The following is a 19,729-nucleotide window of genomic DNA, read 5'->3' on the forward strand; positions in this document are numbered from 1 at the left end:
TCTATCTTGTTCTCTTGTGTCTGCTCTCAATAGTCTCCAACGTGTTTCAAATCCAGAGATTCTTTGTCAAGGACTATCTTGAATATACCTTAGCAGTGTCTAAGAACTCCCTAATGACCTCAAGGAGGTGTAAAAAATGTTACATTGTTTTTAAGTATTGCATTGTCCCAAGTGTCCTTATATTTCTCTCCTTTCTTTTTTATTCTAGCTGCACCCACTGCTCCCTCCTCTTTCTCTCCATTTCAGATTCACCACTGCAACCGCCATTTTCATTATTTTTTTTATTACTTATTTTTAATTTTAATATTTATTTTTTATTTTTTATTTATTTTTTATTTTCATTCATAAAAAAATTATATTTATTTTTATTTCTGACACACAGCGCTTGGTAGAAACCCTCTCCAAAAAGCTTGATCTTTTGATACACAAACCGAGCTGCTCACTTTAAGTGCAGTAAGCTATTACCCCCCTTTTGTTCTCCCAAATATTACATGAGACCTCCCTCAGTATTATGTCTATGGGCAGTATTTAACTGTAGTCGGAACTGCCACCTAGTCGGAAAGACGGCAGTTTCCGACTTTTTTAGGTCAAATCATGATTCAGTGGGGCTGCCGTTTTTCCAACTCATCTGCAATTCTGAATTCGGATTAGCCGTGGATCCACGTGTTTTGCCGGATTTGCCAAATCCAATAGGTTTTAGTCCCGTTTGAGACAATGTCAATAGCCAAGGTGTTAACGTAGCTGGAAGGTATGTGGAGGTCTGCACAAGTTCCATTCAGGGCCATCTTAAAAGCAGTGTAGGCCCCTGGGCAATGCGATACACTGAGGCCCCTTCCCATCCTGCAGTGGTAGGGGTCTGCTATCAGCTGCAGCTTTGATGTACTGTGGGTGGTAGAGGGTGTTCTATCTTCCACTCTGCATGTAGGACCTGGAGCAGAAATTTCTACTAATTACTCCTTTACTGCACAGATGGTGGGAGATGGGGTGGGAGGGAGAACACTAAACTGTAGACAGGGACATTGGGCTGGATGAAAGGGTGGTAGGGGGTGTTTAATATGCAGGGAGGGGTGGATAGTGGAGTGAGCTTAATATTCATAATTTCCTGGTGGGAGGGCAGCTTGCTTGACTACAGATATTTCCAGTTCCTGAAAATAGATTTATTAGCTTTCAGTTGGGATAAGAAACTGGAGAGTCCCACCTTTCAGGAGGTACTGAGGACTTGGGGATCAGAGTTCTGAAGCCAGAGCAATCCACCAGCGAACATATAAAACTGCATGCCAGGCATGTGGTGCTGGAGCAGGGACCGGCTGCTGGAAGGCTGATATCTCTGGTTCTGGGCATAGTAGAGACAAGATACCAGTGTCAACCGAAAGGGAAGAGTCCCAGCTTTTTGAGCATACTCACAAAAAAACTCAAAGTGATACAGAACCTGAGATATCTGGCTGGGAAGAGCAATTAACAGGTTTGGATGGGGTGCACTGCTTAGAAGTCGGATATCTCAGGTTCTCTAGGGCCGATTTTAAAAAATCTAGCACCTCAGGGAAGAGGGAACCCTCAGCTATCAGCCGAGTGCCCTTAGGCTCCTGGGTCCCTTGGGTAAGTGCCCATTGAGCCCATACGAAAAGACATCCCTGGTTCTGGTATATAGGAAGCGCATTTATTGAGTACAGGAACAACAGAATAGTGGAATGGAAATAGAATACTGGAATAACAGAATACGGCAACAGTCACACCGTTACCAGCAAGCTGGCACATATATCCATAGATGATATTGTAATGTCCTGTAATGGTAGGAGTGCATATTGCTGGTGTAAACATGTTCACCATGTTGAAATTATGACATTTAACATTATGGTGTCAACCTTCAGACTGTTTACACATTTGTGGTCATTACGAGTTGATCGCACGTAGCAACTCTTTGCTGCTCGTGCGATCAACTTGACACCGACTATGGGGGAGTTTATTTTAGCATAACAGGGCTGTGATCACTTGTGCAGCCCTGCTATGCTAAAAAAAAGTTTTGTGCAGAACAAGACCAGCCCTGCACCTACTTACCCAGTGCGACGGATCCAGTGATGAAGGTCCCGGCTGTGACATCAGACATCTGCCATCCAAACGCCTGGACATGCCTGCATTCGCCTTACCATGCCCGGGAACCTGTGAGTAGACGCTCCCCGATCCTCCTTCCCGCTGTCAATCTTCTTGGGTTCGGGACTGCAATTGCTTTAATTGGTCCTAGCGTCATTGCCCGGTGACTGCCGTCGCTGGGAAACGACACGCGTGCACAATGCGGGCGCCACACAGCCGCAGATATGACCTGTTTTGACCACAGCGATGAACCGCTGCTTGCGAATGGGTCGGAATGACCCCCATTGTCAGCAACAATACTACATCCCTGTGAATGAGTACTAAGTAACAAAACACAGGTAACATTAGGAATCAGGCCAATACTCAGGGGCATATGTACTATACCCTTGTGAGAGATAAAGTGGACAGGTTGCCCAAAGCAACAAATCAGCTTCTGTTTTTTATCTAGCACAGTCTTTGAAATGAAAGAATCTGATTGGTTACTTTGAGCTATTGATCCACTTTATCTCTCTTCGCATGTGCAGTCGATTAATAATTGTCCACCTTGCGAATTTGTACAACAGTGATCAGGGGGTATATTTACTAAGGTCCCAAATTAATTCGAGTTTGTATTTTTTTTCTAAGTGTGATCACGGGAATTTACTAAACACAAATCTTGGCAGTGTTGGGGCTATTTGTATTGTTTTTCCTGGCAGAGTTCACAAATACGAATGAATAGACCATCGGTCAAACACGGCTGGTATTTTATACAACTCGGTAATTTAATTTGTATTCTCAATCACTGCCGACAATAGCCAAACACTGCTGGGAAAGCATAACATTTGTAAAAAAAGGAGCTTTCAAATAGACCTGCTTTTTGCTGGCGTGTTCAGATAGTCATGCATGGATCAGTGAGATCTGTGCATGCTTATCTGTTTAAAAGCGTCTGAAATAGTTAAAATAATAAAAAAAAATGTGTAGGGTCCCCCCTCCTATGTATAACCAGCCTCGGGCTCGTTGAGCCGGTCCTGGTTGTTTAAATACCGGGGAAAAATTGACTGGGGTCCCTTCGTATTTAGACAACCAGCACCGGGCTCTTGGGTCGGTCCTGGTTCCAAAAATATGGGGGACAAAAAGACATAGGGGTCCCCCATATTTCTAAAACCAGCACCAGGCTCCACTAGCCGAGAAGATAATGCCACAGCCGGGGGATACTTTTATTCTGGTCCCTGCAGCCGTGGCATTACCCCCCCAACTAGTCACCCCTGGTCGAGGTACTCTGGGGGAGTGGGGACCCCTTAAATTAAGGTGTCCCCCCCTCCAGGCACCTAAGGGCCAGGGGTGAAGCCCGAGGCTGTCCCCCGCATCTATGGGCGGTGGATGGGGGGCTGATAGCCTTTTTGTGTGTAAAAAAAGAATATTGTCTTTTGTTTTTTAACTACAGGTCCCAGCAAGCCTCCCCCGCTTGCTGGTACTTGGAGAACCACAAGTACCAGCATGCGGGGAAATAACAGGGCCCCTGGTATCTGTAGTTCTACAACAAAAGAAATACCCAAATAAAAACAAGACACACACCGTGATAGTACAAATTTATTAAAACACACACACTCCTACATCCCACGCCGCCCAATCACGTCCCCTTCTCCATGTAGAATCCAAACGTTTACCTGTAAATCCAAAATTCCAATATACTCACCTATTATCCAGTGATGATCTGTCCTCTTCGTTCCTGCAGTAATCCTTGTCAAAAATAAAACAATGAAACCCCGATCCACGCCACTAAAGGGGTTCCATGTTTACACATGGAGCCCCTTTCCCTGAATGCTGGGACCCCCCGTGACTCCCGTAATTGGAGATCACAGCAGCCAATCAGGGAGCACCACATCATGGCACTCTCCTGATCAATCTGTCAATCAGGAGTAGTGCACCCGCTAGAATGGAGGCTTGCGCTACTCCATTCTAGCCTATGATGGGAAGTTTGCAGTCTGCAGTTAACCGCAAAGTTAATTGGGGTCACCCACAAGACCTTGCTTGTATTTGTAAAAATTCATGGCTGTTCAGTGGCCGCAGTTGATCTCCAAAACAAGTTCATGAAATAAGTGAAGATGCCGACTTTATTGTGCAGTTCTGCTTCTATACGGATCTGTGCCTTGACATTTCACAAGAACTTAAAGCAGAGACAGGGCCAGACTGCCCATCTGGCACTTCTAGCATATGCCAGAAGGGTTGATGGTCTGGTGGGCTGGTCCAGTCCCACAGATAGCCGGAGGATGCGCTGCGCATGGCCTTCCCGGCTCTCTGTGGGACTGGTCCAGCCCCCCCCTCGAACTGTGCATCTCCAAGGAAATGGAGCTGTGAACCCAGTTGTGTGCCACCAACCCCCCCCCCCCCCCTGATGTCTGTTGCAAGGGAGGTGGGAGCATGCCACAAGTCCATGCCCCCTGACTTGCGGTACTCCCTCATGCGTAATGCCCGTGCGCCCCCTTGATGTGCGCACACATTTACAAATGCCAGGGCCAATTCAAAACCCTAATCCATCACTGGTCAGAAATTACAGTTCACAACTACACAGTCAGATGGTGTCTACTCAACCTATGCACTGCACATTGGGAAACATATTGCACACCCCTCGTACGAGCCTTTTGCTACTATGAAGCTATATTAGTTATTATATTATAGTTTACAGTAGGGCAGGATCCTCTTTCAGTCTTTTGGTAGCCAGGATGTACGGGCAGGCACATCAATGAAATGGGTAGGAAAAGGGGATGACTGTGATTGTTACAACTGGCAGGGATCATAGTTGGCCCCTCTGAAACCACCACTGTACAAATCTACTAAAAAATTTATACAAATTAAACATTTTACTCAATATATGGGGAATACAGTCACAGGACACAAATATAAATGCTTCAGGGTCCTCAGGGTGTACACTGTACACTCTGAGTTTACGTTGCTCTTTCATTGTAACTTGTACAGTACATTACACTTTTCAAATATTTTGTATGTTGTAACAAAAAAGTGTTTATATAATGGTTTTGAGGCATAAGATGAAATAAAATATATTTTCTGAAAATGGCTTGCTTTTAAAGATAGCTAGGGCCCAGAGGTTGATCTCCTTAAGCTGGCCAACTTATGCTACCAGATGCCATCATATAGTAAACATATCAAAATGAGCAAAATATCTTGTTTGCTGAGTGCTAAGTAAACCAGTGTTCATGTTTCATTTCTTGGCTTTGAGGTAGATAAAAGCAGACATCTCCTTTGTGTAAATACCCTTCTGACAAATAGACTATAGAATTTCTGCTTTGCTGACAAATATGTTCCCAGTGGATATACGTGTTTGGTATACATGCCTATTACTGCAGCGATGTAGACCTTTGCAAAAAGTGCAGAAATAAAGAAAATATTTTACAATGAAGGTTGCTTTTAACCTGAGAAATATGGCTAGTTATTGTGCGCCTGTTGCACATTTCTCTAATTCATGATTTGTTTGCACTCTTTCTTCTGTAACCCATAACCATTCTTCTTGCTACAGTATCTTTGAATAAATGTGCCTTTGGCACATAAAGTAAGCAGTTCATACAAACTTCCTTGCCTGAACGTGATTGTAGCATAAATTGGTGCGCTTTTTGAATTTAAGTAAAGTAGACATGTCAATAAAATGTTTGTATTTAGAATTCTGTTTCTTTTGTTGTTTTGAGCCTACTCTGTGGTGACTGCTGTTATCATTGTAGGGCAAAAATTCAGAAGGTCGTTTTTCATATAAGTGATTTCAAATGTTACTTAGGCATCACTAAACCTCGGGGTTCAGTATTTAATCCTGGCGGTCGGGATGCCTGTTGACATCCCGACAATGAAGAACCCGACTGCAGATGTTTTTTTTTTACCCTCCCCTACCTTAACCCTCCTAAGGTGGCAGCTAGGTCTAACCCTCTGGGGGTGGCGGCTATGGCTAACCTTTAGGGCAGTGGGGGGGGGGGTGGCTAGGGTTAACCCCCCATAGTAACTAACCCTAACTTCCCTTAGTGCCTAACCCTAACAAAAATAATTTTTTATTACATCTCTGAATCACGACCCCAATATAAGGATGTAAATTACAGTTTAAGAACCTTTAACCTTTAACTCTGTTGTGATACAGGTGCTCACTACATAAGTAGCTACCTCTTATTCAGGTTTTTCCAGAATAGGGAAGCAGTGTTGGACTGGGGTATGTAATGCTTACCGGGGAAATGCAGTAAAGGCCCTTGCTTAGAGATGTGGCCAGTCTATAGAGGTATGGCTGTAACTGTATCCCTATTCCTCAGTTCAGTAGCGAGATTAACTAGTTTAACACAAGGCGATGTCATAGCTATATTGATAAGTTTAAACTTGGACTTGACTCGCATCTGAGTCAGAGTCATAGGGGGATATTCAATTGTTTGAAAAGTCAGTTGGGTGTCTGTTCTTTCCTATCTAATATACAGGAAAAAGCAGACTCCCAACCAACTTTTCAAACATTTGAAATCCCCCCATATCGTCTACCCAACCAGAACCGGAACTAGGACTGTATTTAGATATTCTTCTTTCTCTCACAGGCTTCAGAGAAGTATTTTAAATACTCAGATTTCACCAGACTTAACTCTGATCCCCACTAATTACATGAGCAGTCCACTAATCAAGAAAAAGACTAAGGTTACCCTGGCATTTATTAGTATTACTAGCAGTGACACAATACAGAAACATAGTTAGAATACACGGGCCCTAAAAGAGAATTTTGAAGAGGCTATATGTTATTTTTCCCTATTGTTGACTGTAACAAATGCGTGTTCACAAAGCTGTTACCATGAATTTTTAAAACATTGAAAATCAACATAGAAACATAAGCACATGTATCATACAAGCAAAGAACGGGTGTGATGAGGCAACAGCCCCCTAAAAATGGTGTTGAAAGACAAAATATATTTTCTAAATCTTTGTAATTAAGAAGTGTAATTCATAAGTCAATCAGCTGTATGACTATATGGGCATATTGGCAAAGCATTCTTTTATTTACAACACATTACCTGCTCTCTCTTTACAACACAGTATCTGCTAGTGAGTGCTCCTGAGTACTGCCAGAGTGCTTTTCCTAATTAACCTTCAGGCACATGTGGGAAGTTGCTGTCTTATTTATTTTCACCAACAGCAACTCATTAGCATATTCATTTCTATGGGATCATTTCTTATTAATGCTCAATTGACGGTAAATATTCTGCAGTGTGTACAGTTTTCTTTACATCTGTCTATCTTTTTTCTTTTAATCACAACAGCTTGTCCCCCGGGGTTTTATAAGATGTCCAGCCGGCTCCAGATTTGTGTTCCTTGTCCTCAGCATAGCTACACAAACCAAGAGTCATCCACAGTATGCACTTGTGAGAAATACTTCTACAGATCTCCCCTGGATTCCCCTTCCACTACATGTACACGTGAGTTGCCTTTATTTCTTTACACATTAACATCAAGGTATGTGATTGTTGCACAACAAACTGGTTTTATTATTATTATTTTTTGTTTGGTAAAACGAACAGCACAAAGTAATATAATTGCCCAATAATGCAAAATAAGAAAGAACTTTACAATACCAAGTTCCAGGTTACTCATCTACAAAATATCTAAGGGCCTATTAATCTTCAGTTATGGCAATGTTACAATTGCTTAAACACCAATTTCCGCATGTATTAAGAAACAGGCCTACTCATTATTAGGGGGCTTGATACGGCCGACCCATATTCGCCAAACTCTGAAAATTGACAGCTTTCAGAGCATGACTGCAGGAACCTACACCCTCTTTATATTCCTTTGCCTGCGTCCCATACAGTAGTGAGCATGCGTGAACTCAGTCAGCCCCAACAGTATAAAATTAAATACCAAAATACCGGAGCAATTTAGTAATGACCCGCACAGCAGCTGTTGCCACGATCCTTCCCTTTATTGATTCTGCCATTAATTAGTAGTGGCGGAATCAGTAGTGGTAGGGATCATGGCAACATCTGGTTTTCAGATCGATATTGAATTGGTCCGGTATTTTTGTATCCATTGCCACAATATAATAATAAGAGGCCAAACTGCTCCTTAGCGTTATTAATAATACCAGGGTTTATATGCTCCCACCTATAGAGAAAACTGTATTTCTGGACCTATAGCCAGATTTATAATACCATTAACGTGACGCACTTCTGAAGTACATTAAGTACATTATATTTGCTCCTACTCTACGAGCTGCATGCACTCAAACATAATCATAAATATACAAGTAATGCATTCTATAGTTACTTAACATTTGTATGTTGTGGCTAACATCATGAATTCACTATTGAAACAGCAACGTCCCTCCCACTACCCAGCGGCATATTGACACAGGATGAGGCCCGTGACCATCCACCTCCATATGGGTCCCCTCCTCTCTAGCCAGCACCCATCGGCACAATATTTTCTGAGCACTAGAGGGGCACAGCCTCTATTGGGTATGCGCAAATCTCAGGGGAAATAGGCTGGCAGAAATTTTCCCTGAGAATTCCTTACTGTGCATGTGCAAATCTCTGAGAAAATGGCCACCGCGCCAGTTACCAGAGATTTGTTGAGAGATGCTACCACTAGTAAGGGACTCCGGAGAGGTGTCCTGTGTGGGCCCCCCTGGAGTCCGGGACCCATGTGCACCTCACATACTGCATCCATTATAGATACAACACTGTCACTATCACTTGTACAGGCTACTACTGCAGGGCCATCTTAACATATGGGCACACTGGGCAGCTTCCCAGGGCCATAAGATTCTAGGGGTCTTCAAGCAGGGGTGGGCTGGTGCCACCTGTGCTTCTTGCTCACAGTCCTCAGCCAGACAGTTAATTGCTTTCAGAGTGCTGACAGTGAATCATAACTTACCTCTGCAAGTGGAGAGGTAAGTTATGATTTGTTTATCTCCCATACTCCTGTGAATGGGTGGGCATATGCCAAGTGCATTGGTTTGCCCAGGGTCTACAATGCTGTTAAGATGGGTGGTATTCATGTGACCGGCGGTCGGGAGACCGACGGTTACATGACCTCCACCGACAACACGCCCCCTCACTATCCCGATGGTCGGCATGCCGACCAGCAGGGATTATTTCAACTCGTGGGTGTCCACGACACCCATAGAGTGGGAATAGAACCCGTGGCGACCACAGGTCGCCACCGCGCCTGCAAGGGGCTTTCTGCACTCGCCCCTCCCCACCCGGATCCCGACGTTGGTATGCTGCCAGGATCCCGGCGTCGGTAAACTGACCGGCGATCTCCTGACCGCCGGTCAGACATACTAAACCCGTTAAGATGGCCCTGACTGCTTTTACTGAATATATTTCACATACTATAGACACATAACATTGTACGACAGCTAACAACAAGTTGTTCTACATGGTTGTCTACCAACATGTTATTGTTTGTTGATCAGTTATTTTGTTATTTAAAAGCCCTTTAAATAAATTGATGCAGGTCCCATGCATTCCGGTATAAGAACATTTTCTAGGCACAACTTTTTTATTGTCTTTATATTCATTTAGTAAGAACGGGTGTAGTATGGTATGCTGGCGGCGCGCATACCGACAGCTGGGTGAGCACAAATGAGCCCCTTGTGGGCTCGCTGTGGGCACAGTGGTGCGCTATGCGCCCACGCTATTTATTCTCCCTCCAGGGGGGATCGTGGATCCCCAAGAGGGAGAATAGTTGTCGGTATGCTGGGTATCAGGAATCCGGCACTGGTATGCTGAGTGCCGGGATCCTAAAAGCCGGTATATTGAATACCACCCAGTAATAACAATGGATATTATATGCAATAATATTAATGAAGATTATAACATCTAATGCTAGTGAGAGTTCTAACTGTGCCTGTACTACAATCCAGCAATTACCAGGGCCTACACTAACCCACAGTTTGGGTATTCAGTGGTGGTCATGGGATTGATATATCAAGCAGTGAAAACAGTGGAGAAGTTGCCTATAGCAACCAATGAGCTTATTCTCTCATTTGCTAGAATTTACTTAATAACAGCTTTTTCAAAGCTGATTGGTTGGTATAGGCAACTTATCCACTGGTCCACTTCTCCACTCTTTTCACTGCTTGAAACATCAACCACTATGTCCTCTAAAATACTATGGAGTCTATTCATGAAGAAAATGAAAACCAAATTGTTACTTTTCATTATATACTGTATCTCATTGGCTCCATTGGGAGATGCATGGAGGTGAAGGCAAGTCCTTCCTGCACATTCGTCAGTTGCTGAGAACAGGGAAGGGTGCTGGAGTTGCTGACACATCAAGGGGATGGAGCCAGAAAGGATGCCGGGCAAAAGACAGGGAAATAAGCAACTTCACTGCCATTTTTGTCACAGAGTTTAGATTACGCCATCCTGAGATGGTGAATCTGAACACCATGGAGAAACATAAAGCTGGGCTTTCCATCCTTTAATGAAACACACTGCCCATACTAAATTTATGGTGATGAAATTGAGCCATGGAGCAGGGGTGCTGCTGGAGAAGTCTGGATCCTCCACCCCTGCTTGAAGACCCCTAGAATCGTAGGGCCCTGGGAAGCTGCCCAGTGTGACATATGTTAAGATAGCCCTGCAGTAGTAGCCTGTACGGTAACCCACTCTATGAATGGCACAAAGCAGAGAAAAGCCCTGTGCACTGCAAAACAGGTCTTTTCTATGCTTTATGAATAGACTTGTATATGCTGCATTTGTATAAGGCATGCTGATATTGTATTTATTTCTGTGTAGTGTGGGAATGTTATAAAATGTAGTACAGGAATCTCCTCAACATTTTTTATTATTATTCTGTTTACAAATAGTGACTTATCAAAAGTTATACTATTAACACAACTTCTTCGTTGACACACATATTTTTTTTTCCTACTTTTGTGCATTTTGCCACATGGTGCTATTTTTCAGCTGAAATTCATTAATGTATCAATATGTTATCATAAACATGATTTTATAGATAATGCAGAAAATACATGACAAGTAACATTTTTGAGAATCTGTGTGAATTAATAATGCTAATGTTAAATACTAAATATACAGTCATTGTATTGTCACTGTGTGCCTGAGTAGCATCATCCTAAATGTTTTTTTTTTCTTCTAGGTCCCCCATCTGCCCCAAGAGATCTGATATACAGCATGAAACAGACTACACTGGTTTTAGAATGGAATGCACCATTGGACACAGGAGGCAGGGGTGATCTTACCTATAACGTTTTCTGTGACCGGTGCTCTGTTGCCTTTCAACAATGTGAGCCTTGTGGCAGCAGCATTGGATATGTACCTCAGCAGATTGGATTAGTGGACCGGACAGTAACAATGGTGAATTTGCTGCCTCGCATGAACTATACTATTCGGGTGGAGTCTGTGAATGGAGTCTCTGATTTTAGCACATATTCTAAGAAATTTGCTGAAATTAACATCTCAACCAACAATGCAGGTATTGTAAAAACTGTACCTTAAATTTAATTTATTATTCTGTTTACAAAAACTGATCTATCAAAAGTTCACCTATTAACACATCTTCTTGATCCACACACATATTTTTATGTCAACCGCAACCATTTTACATTTTATTATTCATTGTTTTTTAAACAAGAAATCAGAAAATAACGTAGTATACATTACTAAATTTTTCTGTAAGAATATTACAGCTTTCTTTTTATCTTGGGAACCATTGACAGTAACTATTACAGGTTGAAGAAGAATGTGATGACATTTGTAATGGCCCCCATAGAAGAGCAGCTGCGATTCCCCAACCAGCTGGCACTGCTGATCCACCACTCGGATCTGCCAATTGGCAGCCAGTGATGATTGGTGATCCATCGGGGATTTGGGTAAATTAAATTTGTTACATATGCCTGGTTCCCAGATACCGACTTAAAAACGGTTGGTATTGGAGAATCTGGATTTTTAAACATATTTAAAATTACTGATTCCCTGACTTGCCCATTGGGCAATCGGGACATTGCAGCAATTTATTCCTGATGTATGTGGGCCTTAACTTTCTAATGTATCCATTGTATTTATAAGTGTTCAAATGTTTTAAGTTTTGCAAAGAAATATATAATCATATACTGTCTAATCAGATTGCTGCATTTGTTATTAGTGATTCCAATCTGTACGGGTATGGGTCGTTGGGTAGACACAACTTAGGTTGACAGTCATTAGGTCGACTATGGAAGGGTCGACATGCATGAGGTCGACAGGGACAATAGGTTGACATGGTCATTAGGTTAACATGTACTAGGGCGACAGGTCAAAATGTTTACATTAATGTTTTAATTTTTTTGGGCGTTGTTTTCTTCGTAAAGAGATGGGGAACCCCAATTAGTGCACCGTGTCCCCACGCATGGCTCGCTTCACTCTCCATGATTCAGGAAAGGTTACCATTCCAATCGTAGTCCACGTGGATCGTTAAGTATGAAAAAAACTCATGTCGCCCTTTTGACATGTTGACCTAGTACATGTAGACCTAATGACCATGACGACTGTCACAACTGAGGGCCTGAGCTGACGGGAGGCAGCCTCAGTTGTAGGGGCTGAGGTGTAATGGAACCTGGCAGGTTGTATCAGACCCCTAGACATATAGAAGAATTGCCCGAAGGCGTGACCACGACAACCAGGAATAAAAGTCAATGATGTTTATTTATGACAAACTCCATGCATCACAGTAGCAGTAAAGAAACATAAAAATCAGCAGAGAAATAATAATACAGTTCCTGGGTACTACAGGGTGGCAGGGGCCACAGAGCTCTGGTGGTATGAGACAGTTCTTATTATCTGCAAGTTGGAAAGTCCTTACCAGGCTCAACTGTAGCAATGCAGAAAGCCCAGGGTCGTACCAGCTGGTGTTCCAGGGAAAGCTGGACTGCTGAAGATAAAATGCTGCTGTGGGTACTGGTTAGAACCAGACAGGTGTTGGCACAGAGTGGATACTGGCTGGAACCAGTTAAATAATAAATGAGGCTTGAGAGCGATGCAATATGGATGAAATGTAGAATTTGAGAACGGAGAAATAATAATACCGGTGGAGAGAGGTAAACTGCAGAAAGGACACCGGCCCTTTAAGAGAAGCTGTACACTGCTGGAAGCTGGGCTGGAAGCATGTGATTGTTGTAGCTGGAAACAGGTGAGTCCAGAATGGATCGGAGAGTCAGGCTACACCGCAGATGGAATGCTGGTACACCGGCCCTTTAAGAGAAGCTGTACACTGCTGGAAGCTGGGCTGGAAGCAGGTGATTGTTGAAGCTGGAAACAGGTGAGTCCAGCATGGATCGGAGAGTCAGGCTACACCGCAGATGGAATGCTGGTGCGGGTCTCTATAGCAGAAGTCTGGAGACAGGAGCTGGAACCTGGAAGACAATCACAGGAGAGAGACAAACTGGAACTAGGTTTGACAACCAAAGCACTGACGCCTTCCTTGCTCAGGCACAGATTACTTATACCTGCAGCAAGGAAGGGATTGGCTAGGCAATTATGCAGATTAACAATACTGACAACAGATTGGTGGAAATGATCAGCTGACAGAATCCAAGATGGCTGCGCCCATGCAGACACTTGGAGGGAAGTTTGGTTTGTAATCCATGTGGTAATGAAAACAGTAATGGCGGCGCCGGCCACCGGAGACAGGAGACGCCAGGCTGACAAGTGCACATCCAACCACGCGGACACAGCGGAGGCCGCGGCTGACGTAATCGCCACTCTGACACTCTGCATGCAGAAGCTCAGGGACGGCGGCGGAGGCCGCGGGAGACGCCATGCCAGATGTAATATGGCGTTACTGTGACAGCGTCTCAGAGAGACAGGAGAGAATGCAGGAATGTGAACATTAGGATAACAGATGGAATCCGGTCCTGGAGCGCTGAGCCAGCCTTAGGAGGCATCTGATGGGTAAGAAATGGCATCCAGATACCCGGATCGTGACAGCACCCCCCCCTTTAGGAGTGGCCACAGGACATTTCTTTGGCTTTTGAGGAAACTTGGAATGGAATCTCCGGACCAAGGCAGGAGCATGGACATCAGAAGCATTGGTCCATGAACATTCCTCAGGGCCATAACCCTTCCAGTCAATAAGATACTGAAGTTGACCGTAACGGTGACGTGAGTCCAGGATCTTGGCTACTTCATACTCAACGCCTCGTTGAGTTTGGACTTTCGGAGTTGGAGGAAGTGAGGAATGAAACCGATTCAAGATTAGCGGTTTCAACAGGGAAACATGGAATGTCCTGGGTATCTTTAAGAAGGGAGGCAACTGGAGTCTGTAAGCAACAGGATTGATGACTTGATCAATTTTAAAAGGACCGATGTAGCGAGGTGCAAACTTCATACTGGGAACTCTTAACCTCAAATTCTTCGTGGATAACCATACCCGATCACCCACCTTGAGAGCAGGAACTGCTCGACGCTTCTTATCCGCAAACTTCTTGTACCTGAACGATGCCTTGAGCAGAGCTGATCGTACGCTCTTCCAGATATTGGCAAACTGATGCAAGGTGATATCCACTGCGCGAACAGAAGTTGCTGGAAGCGGTTGGAACTCAGGGACTTTAGGGTGGAATCCAAAGTTGGTGAAGAATGGTGTTGAAGAAGATGAAGAATGATACTGGTTGTTATGACAGAACTCGGCCCAGGGAAGTAATTGAACCCAGTCATCTTGAGAGGAGGACACATAGATGCGGAGGAAGGACTCCAAGTCCTGATTCACCCTCTCAGTTTGACCATTGGTCTGAGGATGGTAAGCCGTGGAAAACTTTAGCTTGACTTGGAGGACTTGACATAAACTTCGCCAGAATTTGGCTGTGAATTGAACTCCTCGATCTGAGATAATTTCTTCTGGAAGACCGTGGAGTCGAAAGATCTCTTGTATGAACACTTGAGCCAACTTGGAAGCTGACGGAAGACCGGTGAGAGGAATGAAGTGTGCCATCTTGGTGAACCGGTCAACTACCACCCAGATGGTATTAAACTTGTTGCACATGGGCAAATCTGTAATAAAATCCATCGACAAATGGGTCCATGGTCGACGGGGAACAGATAGTGGAACCAGTTGCCCCGCAGGCGACTGGCGGGATACTTTATGTTGAGCACACTTTGGGCAAGATGCAATAAACTCCAAAACGTCCTTTTTCAGAGTTGGCCACCAATAGGACCTAGAGATAAACTCCAGGGTTTTTTGGATACCTGTATGTCCGGCAAAGCGGGAAGCATGGGCCCAATGCATGAGCTTCTTCCTTAGTGTCGGCTTCACAAAACTTTTCCCTGATGGGGGCGTAGAGTCCATCCCTACCGTGGAGAATGCCAACGGATTTATAATAGGATGCTTGTCTGAAGACTCTGACTCATTTTCTTGCTCCCATGAGCGGGAAAGGGCATCGGCCTTGCGATTCTGAGAGCCCGGACAGAACTGGAGTTTAAAGTCGAACCTGGAAAAGAAAAGTGCCCATCTGGCCTGACGAGGGTTGAGACATTGTGCGCCTTTCAGATATAGAAGGTTCTTGTGGTCTGTAAGGATGGTGATTGAATGAGAAGCTCCCTCCAATAGATATCTCCACTCCTCTAGAGCGAGCTTGATGGCTAGCAACTCCTGGTCGCCAATGGCATAGTTGCGCTCCGCTGGGCAGAACTTCCGTGAGAAGAAACTGCAAGGATGTAAATAGCCATCTTTAGCCCTCTGAGATAACACCGCTCCTACTCCAACGGAGGAGGCATCCACCTCTAAGATGAAAGGAGAGTCGATGTCAGGCTGTTTCAGGACAGGCGCAGAGATGAACCTCTGTTTTAAAAGATGAAAAGCTTGCATGGCTTCTTCAGACCACTTGGACGGGTTAGCACCCTTCTTGGTGAAAGCAGTAATAGGCGCCACAATGGTGGAAAAGTCTCGTATAAACTTTCGGTAATAATTGGCGAACCCTAAGAACCTCTGGACCCCTTTGAGGGTTAAGGGTACCGGCCAATTCTGGATTGCTTGTAGTTTCTCAGGATCCATCTCTAGTCCGGAACCGGACACATTGTACCCTAGAAACGGAATGGACTTGACTTCAAAGACGCATTTCTCTAATTTGCAATAGAGATGATTGACACGGAGACGGGACAGAACCTCCTTTACCCAAAAACGATGTTCCTCTAAATTGTTGGCAAAAATGAGGATATCATCTAGATAGACCACGACATGACGGTATAGAATGTCTCTGAAGATCTCATTGACGAAATGCTGGAAGACAGCTGGAGCATTGCTCAATCCGAAGGGCATGACGAGGTACTCATAATGTCCGTCACGGGTGTTAAATGCGGTCTTCCACTCGTCACCCTCACGGATCCGGATGAGATTGTATGCACCTCTCAAGTCCAGCTTTGTAAAGATGGTAGCTCCGCTAACTCTGTCAAAGAGCTCAGTAATCAGGGGTAAAGGATAGCGGTTCTTGATGGTAATGTCGTTCAAACCTCTGTAGTCGATGCACGGCCGCAGACCACCATCCTTCTTTTTTACAAAAAAGAAGCCTGCGCCGGCTGGAGAAGAAGAAGGTCGAATGAAACCCTTTGCTAGGTTCTCTTTAATGTATTCCTCCATAGAATGCGTCTCGGGCAGAGACAACGGATAAGTTCGGCCTCGAGGTGGAACCTTCCCTGGAACGAGATCAATCGGGCAGTCCCATTCTCTATGAGGAGGAAGGATATCAGCAGAAGCTTTACTGAACAAATCCGTGAAATCTTGATATGGAGGAGGTGGAACATCAGACGACCTGGGGGAGGAAGAACAGACAGGCAACACTTTAAACAAACATGTCTCAGCACAGGAGGAACCCCATGCCAGGATTTGCGTAGTCGTCCAATCAATTGTAGGATTGTGAAGACGGAGCCATGGAAGGCCCAGGACGACAGGATGTGTGGCTCTTGGAATCACTAAAAGTGAAATAAGTTCGGAATGAAGAACTCCCACTCTCAGACGAACTGGTAGAGTCCTTAGAGCAATAACTGTATCAAAAATTTTACTGCCATCCACGGCAGTTAAGGAAAAGGAGGAAGGAAGTCTCTCGGTGGGTAGGGACCACCGTTTAACATAGGCTTCAGTAATAAAGTTCCCAGCTGCTCCGGAATCCAGGAGGGCAATGACGTTCTGATAACGTTGAGCAACTTGAAGCGATACTGGGAGATTACAATCTTGAGGAGATGGAGAGGAGATCATTACTCCTAGCCGGCCCTCTCCTTGGCGAGTTAGGGTCTGGCGTCCCGGACGTTTGGGACAGGCATTAATGGTGTGAGACGGAGCTGCACAATAAAGACAGAGAGACTCGGAGAGACGTCTTCGGCGCTCAGCAGGAGTTAAACGGGAACGACCAATTTGCATGAGCTCATCTTTAGATGGTGACAGTTGGCGAGGAGGAGGAGCAGAAGATTTTGGAGCAGATGATCTTCCACGCTCAGTTGCTCTCTCTCTGAACCGTAAGTCAACTTTCGTACAAAGTGAGATTAGCTCATCTAACTTGGAGGGTAAGTCTCTGGTAGCTAACTCATCTTTAATACGCTCGGATAAACCATGCCAGAATGCAGCATACAGGGCCTCATCGTTCCATGCCAGTTCGGATGCCAGGATCTGGAACTGTATAAGATATTGTCCTACAGTACGTGATCCCTGGCGTAAACGGAGAATCTCAGACGAAGCTGAAGTTACCCGGCCTGGCTCGTCGAAGATGCGCCTGAATGTTGAGACGAATGCAGTGTAAGAAGATAGCAGGGTGTCGGACCTCTCCCATAACGGTGATGCCCAGTCAAGGGCTGAGCCACTGAGAAGAGAGATGATGTAGGCAATTTTTGTACGGTCACTGGGAAAATTGCCAGGTTGTAGCTCAAACTGAATCTCACACTGGTTGAGAAATCCCCTGCAGAATCTTGGAGATCCGTCAAATTTTGCTGGCGTTGGAAGATGAAGACGTGGAGCAGAAACGGGTAAGGTGGGTGGGGTTATAGTTGGAGTCACTGTGGTTGACGCACCGGACGCGTCTGATCCACGGAGGGTTGTCTGAATCCCATCCAGCCGAGTAGAGAGATCCTGGAGACAGCGGATGATGTGGCCCTGTGCAGCCTCCTGATGTTCAAGTCGGGCTGCCAGTTCTTGCATTGGCCTAGCCGCTTGATCCTGGTCTCCGGCTGGATTCATTAGGTCAGTGCTTACTGTCACAACTGAGGGCCTGAGCTGACGGGAGGCAGCCTCAGTTGTAGGGGCTGAGGTGTAATGGAACCTGGCAGGTTGTATCAGACCCCTAGACATATAGAAGAATTGCCCGAAGGCGTGACCACGACAACCAGGAATAAAAGTCAATGATGTTTATTTATGACAAACTCCATGCATCACAGTAGCAGTAAAGAAACATAAAAATCAGCAGAGAAATAATAATACAGTTCCTGGGTACTACAGGGTGGCAGGGGCCACAGAGCTCTGGTGGTATGAGACAGTTCTTATTATCTGCAAGTTGGAAAGTCCTTACCAGGCTCAACTGTAGCAATGCAGAAAGCCCAGGGTCGTACCAGCTGGTGTTCCAGGGAAAGCTGGACTGCTGAAGATAAAATGCTGCTGTGGGTACTGGTTAGAACCAGACAGGTGTTGGCACAGAGTGGATACTGGCTGGAACCAGTTAAATAATAAATGAGGCTTGAGAGCGATGCAATATGGATGAAATGTAGAATTTGAGAACGGAGAAATAATAATACCGGTGGAGAGAGGTAAACTGCAGAAAGGACACCGGCCCTTTAAGAGAAGCTGTACACTGCTGGAAGCTGGGCTGGAAGCAGGTGATTGTTGTAGCTGGAAACAGGTGAGTCCAGAATGGATCGGAGAGTCAGGCTACACCGCAGATGGAATGCTGGTACACCGGCCCTTTAAGAGAAGCTGTACACTGCTGGAAGCTGGGCTGGAAGCAGGTGATTGTTGAAGCTGGAAACAGGTGAGTCCAGAATGGATCGGAGAGTCAGGCTACACCGCAGATGGAATGCTGGTGCGGGTCTCTATAGCAGAAGTCTGGAGACAGGAGCTGGAACCTGGAAGACAATCACAGGAGAGAGACAAACTGGAACTAGGTTTGACAACCAAAGCACTGACGCCTTCCTTGCTCAGGCACAGATTACTTATACCTGCAGCAAGGAAGGGATTGGCTAGGCAATTATGCAGATTAACAATACTGACAACAGATTGGTGGAAATGATCAGCTGACAGAATCCAAGATGGCTGCGCCCATGCAGACACTTGGAGGGAAGTTTGGTTTGTAATCCATGTGGTAATGAAAACAGTAATGGCGGCGCCGGCCACCGGAGACAGGAGACGCCAGGCTGACAAGTGCACATCCAACCACGCGGACACAGCGGAGGCCGCGGCTGACGTAATCGCCACTCTGACACTCTGCATGCAGAAGCTCAGGGACGGCGGCGGAGGCCGCGGGAGACGCCATGCCAGATGTAATATGGCGTTACTGTGACAGCGTCTCAGAGAGACAGGAGAGGATGCAGGAATGTGAACATTAGGATAACAGATGGAATCCGGTCCTGGAGCGCTGAGCCAGCCTTAGGAGGCATCTGATGGGTAAGAAATGGCGTCCAGATACCCGGATCGTGACAACGACCTAATGTATGTCAACCTT

General features: G+C 45.1%; 1 protein-coding gene across 1 annotated transcript in view; it reads left to right on the forward strand.

Annotated features, from left to right (window-relative positions):
* The window catches only part of EPHA10 (EPH receptor A10), a 978,906-nt gene that overhangs the window by 410,326 nt on the left and 548,851 nt on the right, over nucleotides 1-19,729 (forward strand). The window contains exons 4-5 of the mRNA XM_063954339.1: nucleotides 7,356-7,511; nucleotides 11,203-11,538. Of these exons, the coding sequence (XP_063810409.1) occupies nucleotides 7,356-7,511; nucleotides 11,203-11,538 (492 nt within the window). The remainder of the gene's footprint in view (nucleotides 1-7,355; nucleotides 7,512-11,202; nucleotides 11,539-19,729) is intronic.

This window comes from Pseudophryne corroboree, chromosome 2, assembly GCF_028390025.1.
Source record: "Pseudophryne corroboree isolate aPseCor3 chromosome 2, aPseCor3.hap2, whole genome shotgun sequence".
NCBI lineage: Eukaryota > Metazoa > Chordata > Amphibia > Anura > Myobatrachidae > Pseudophryne > Pseudophryne corroboree.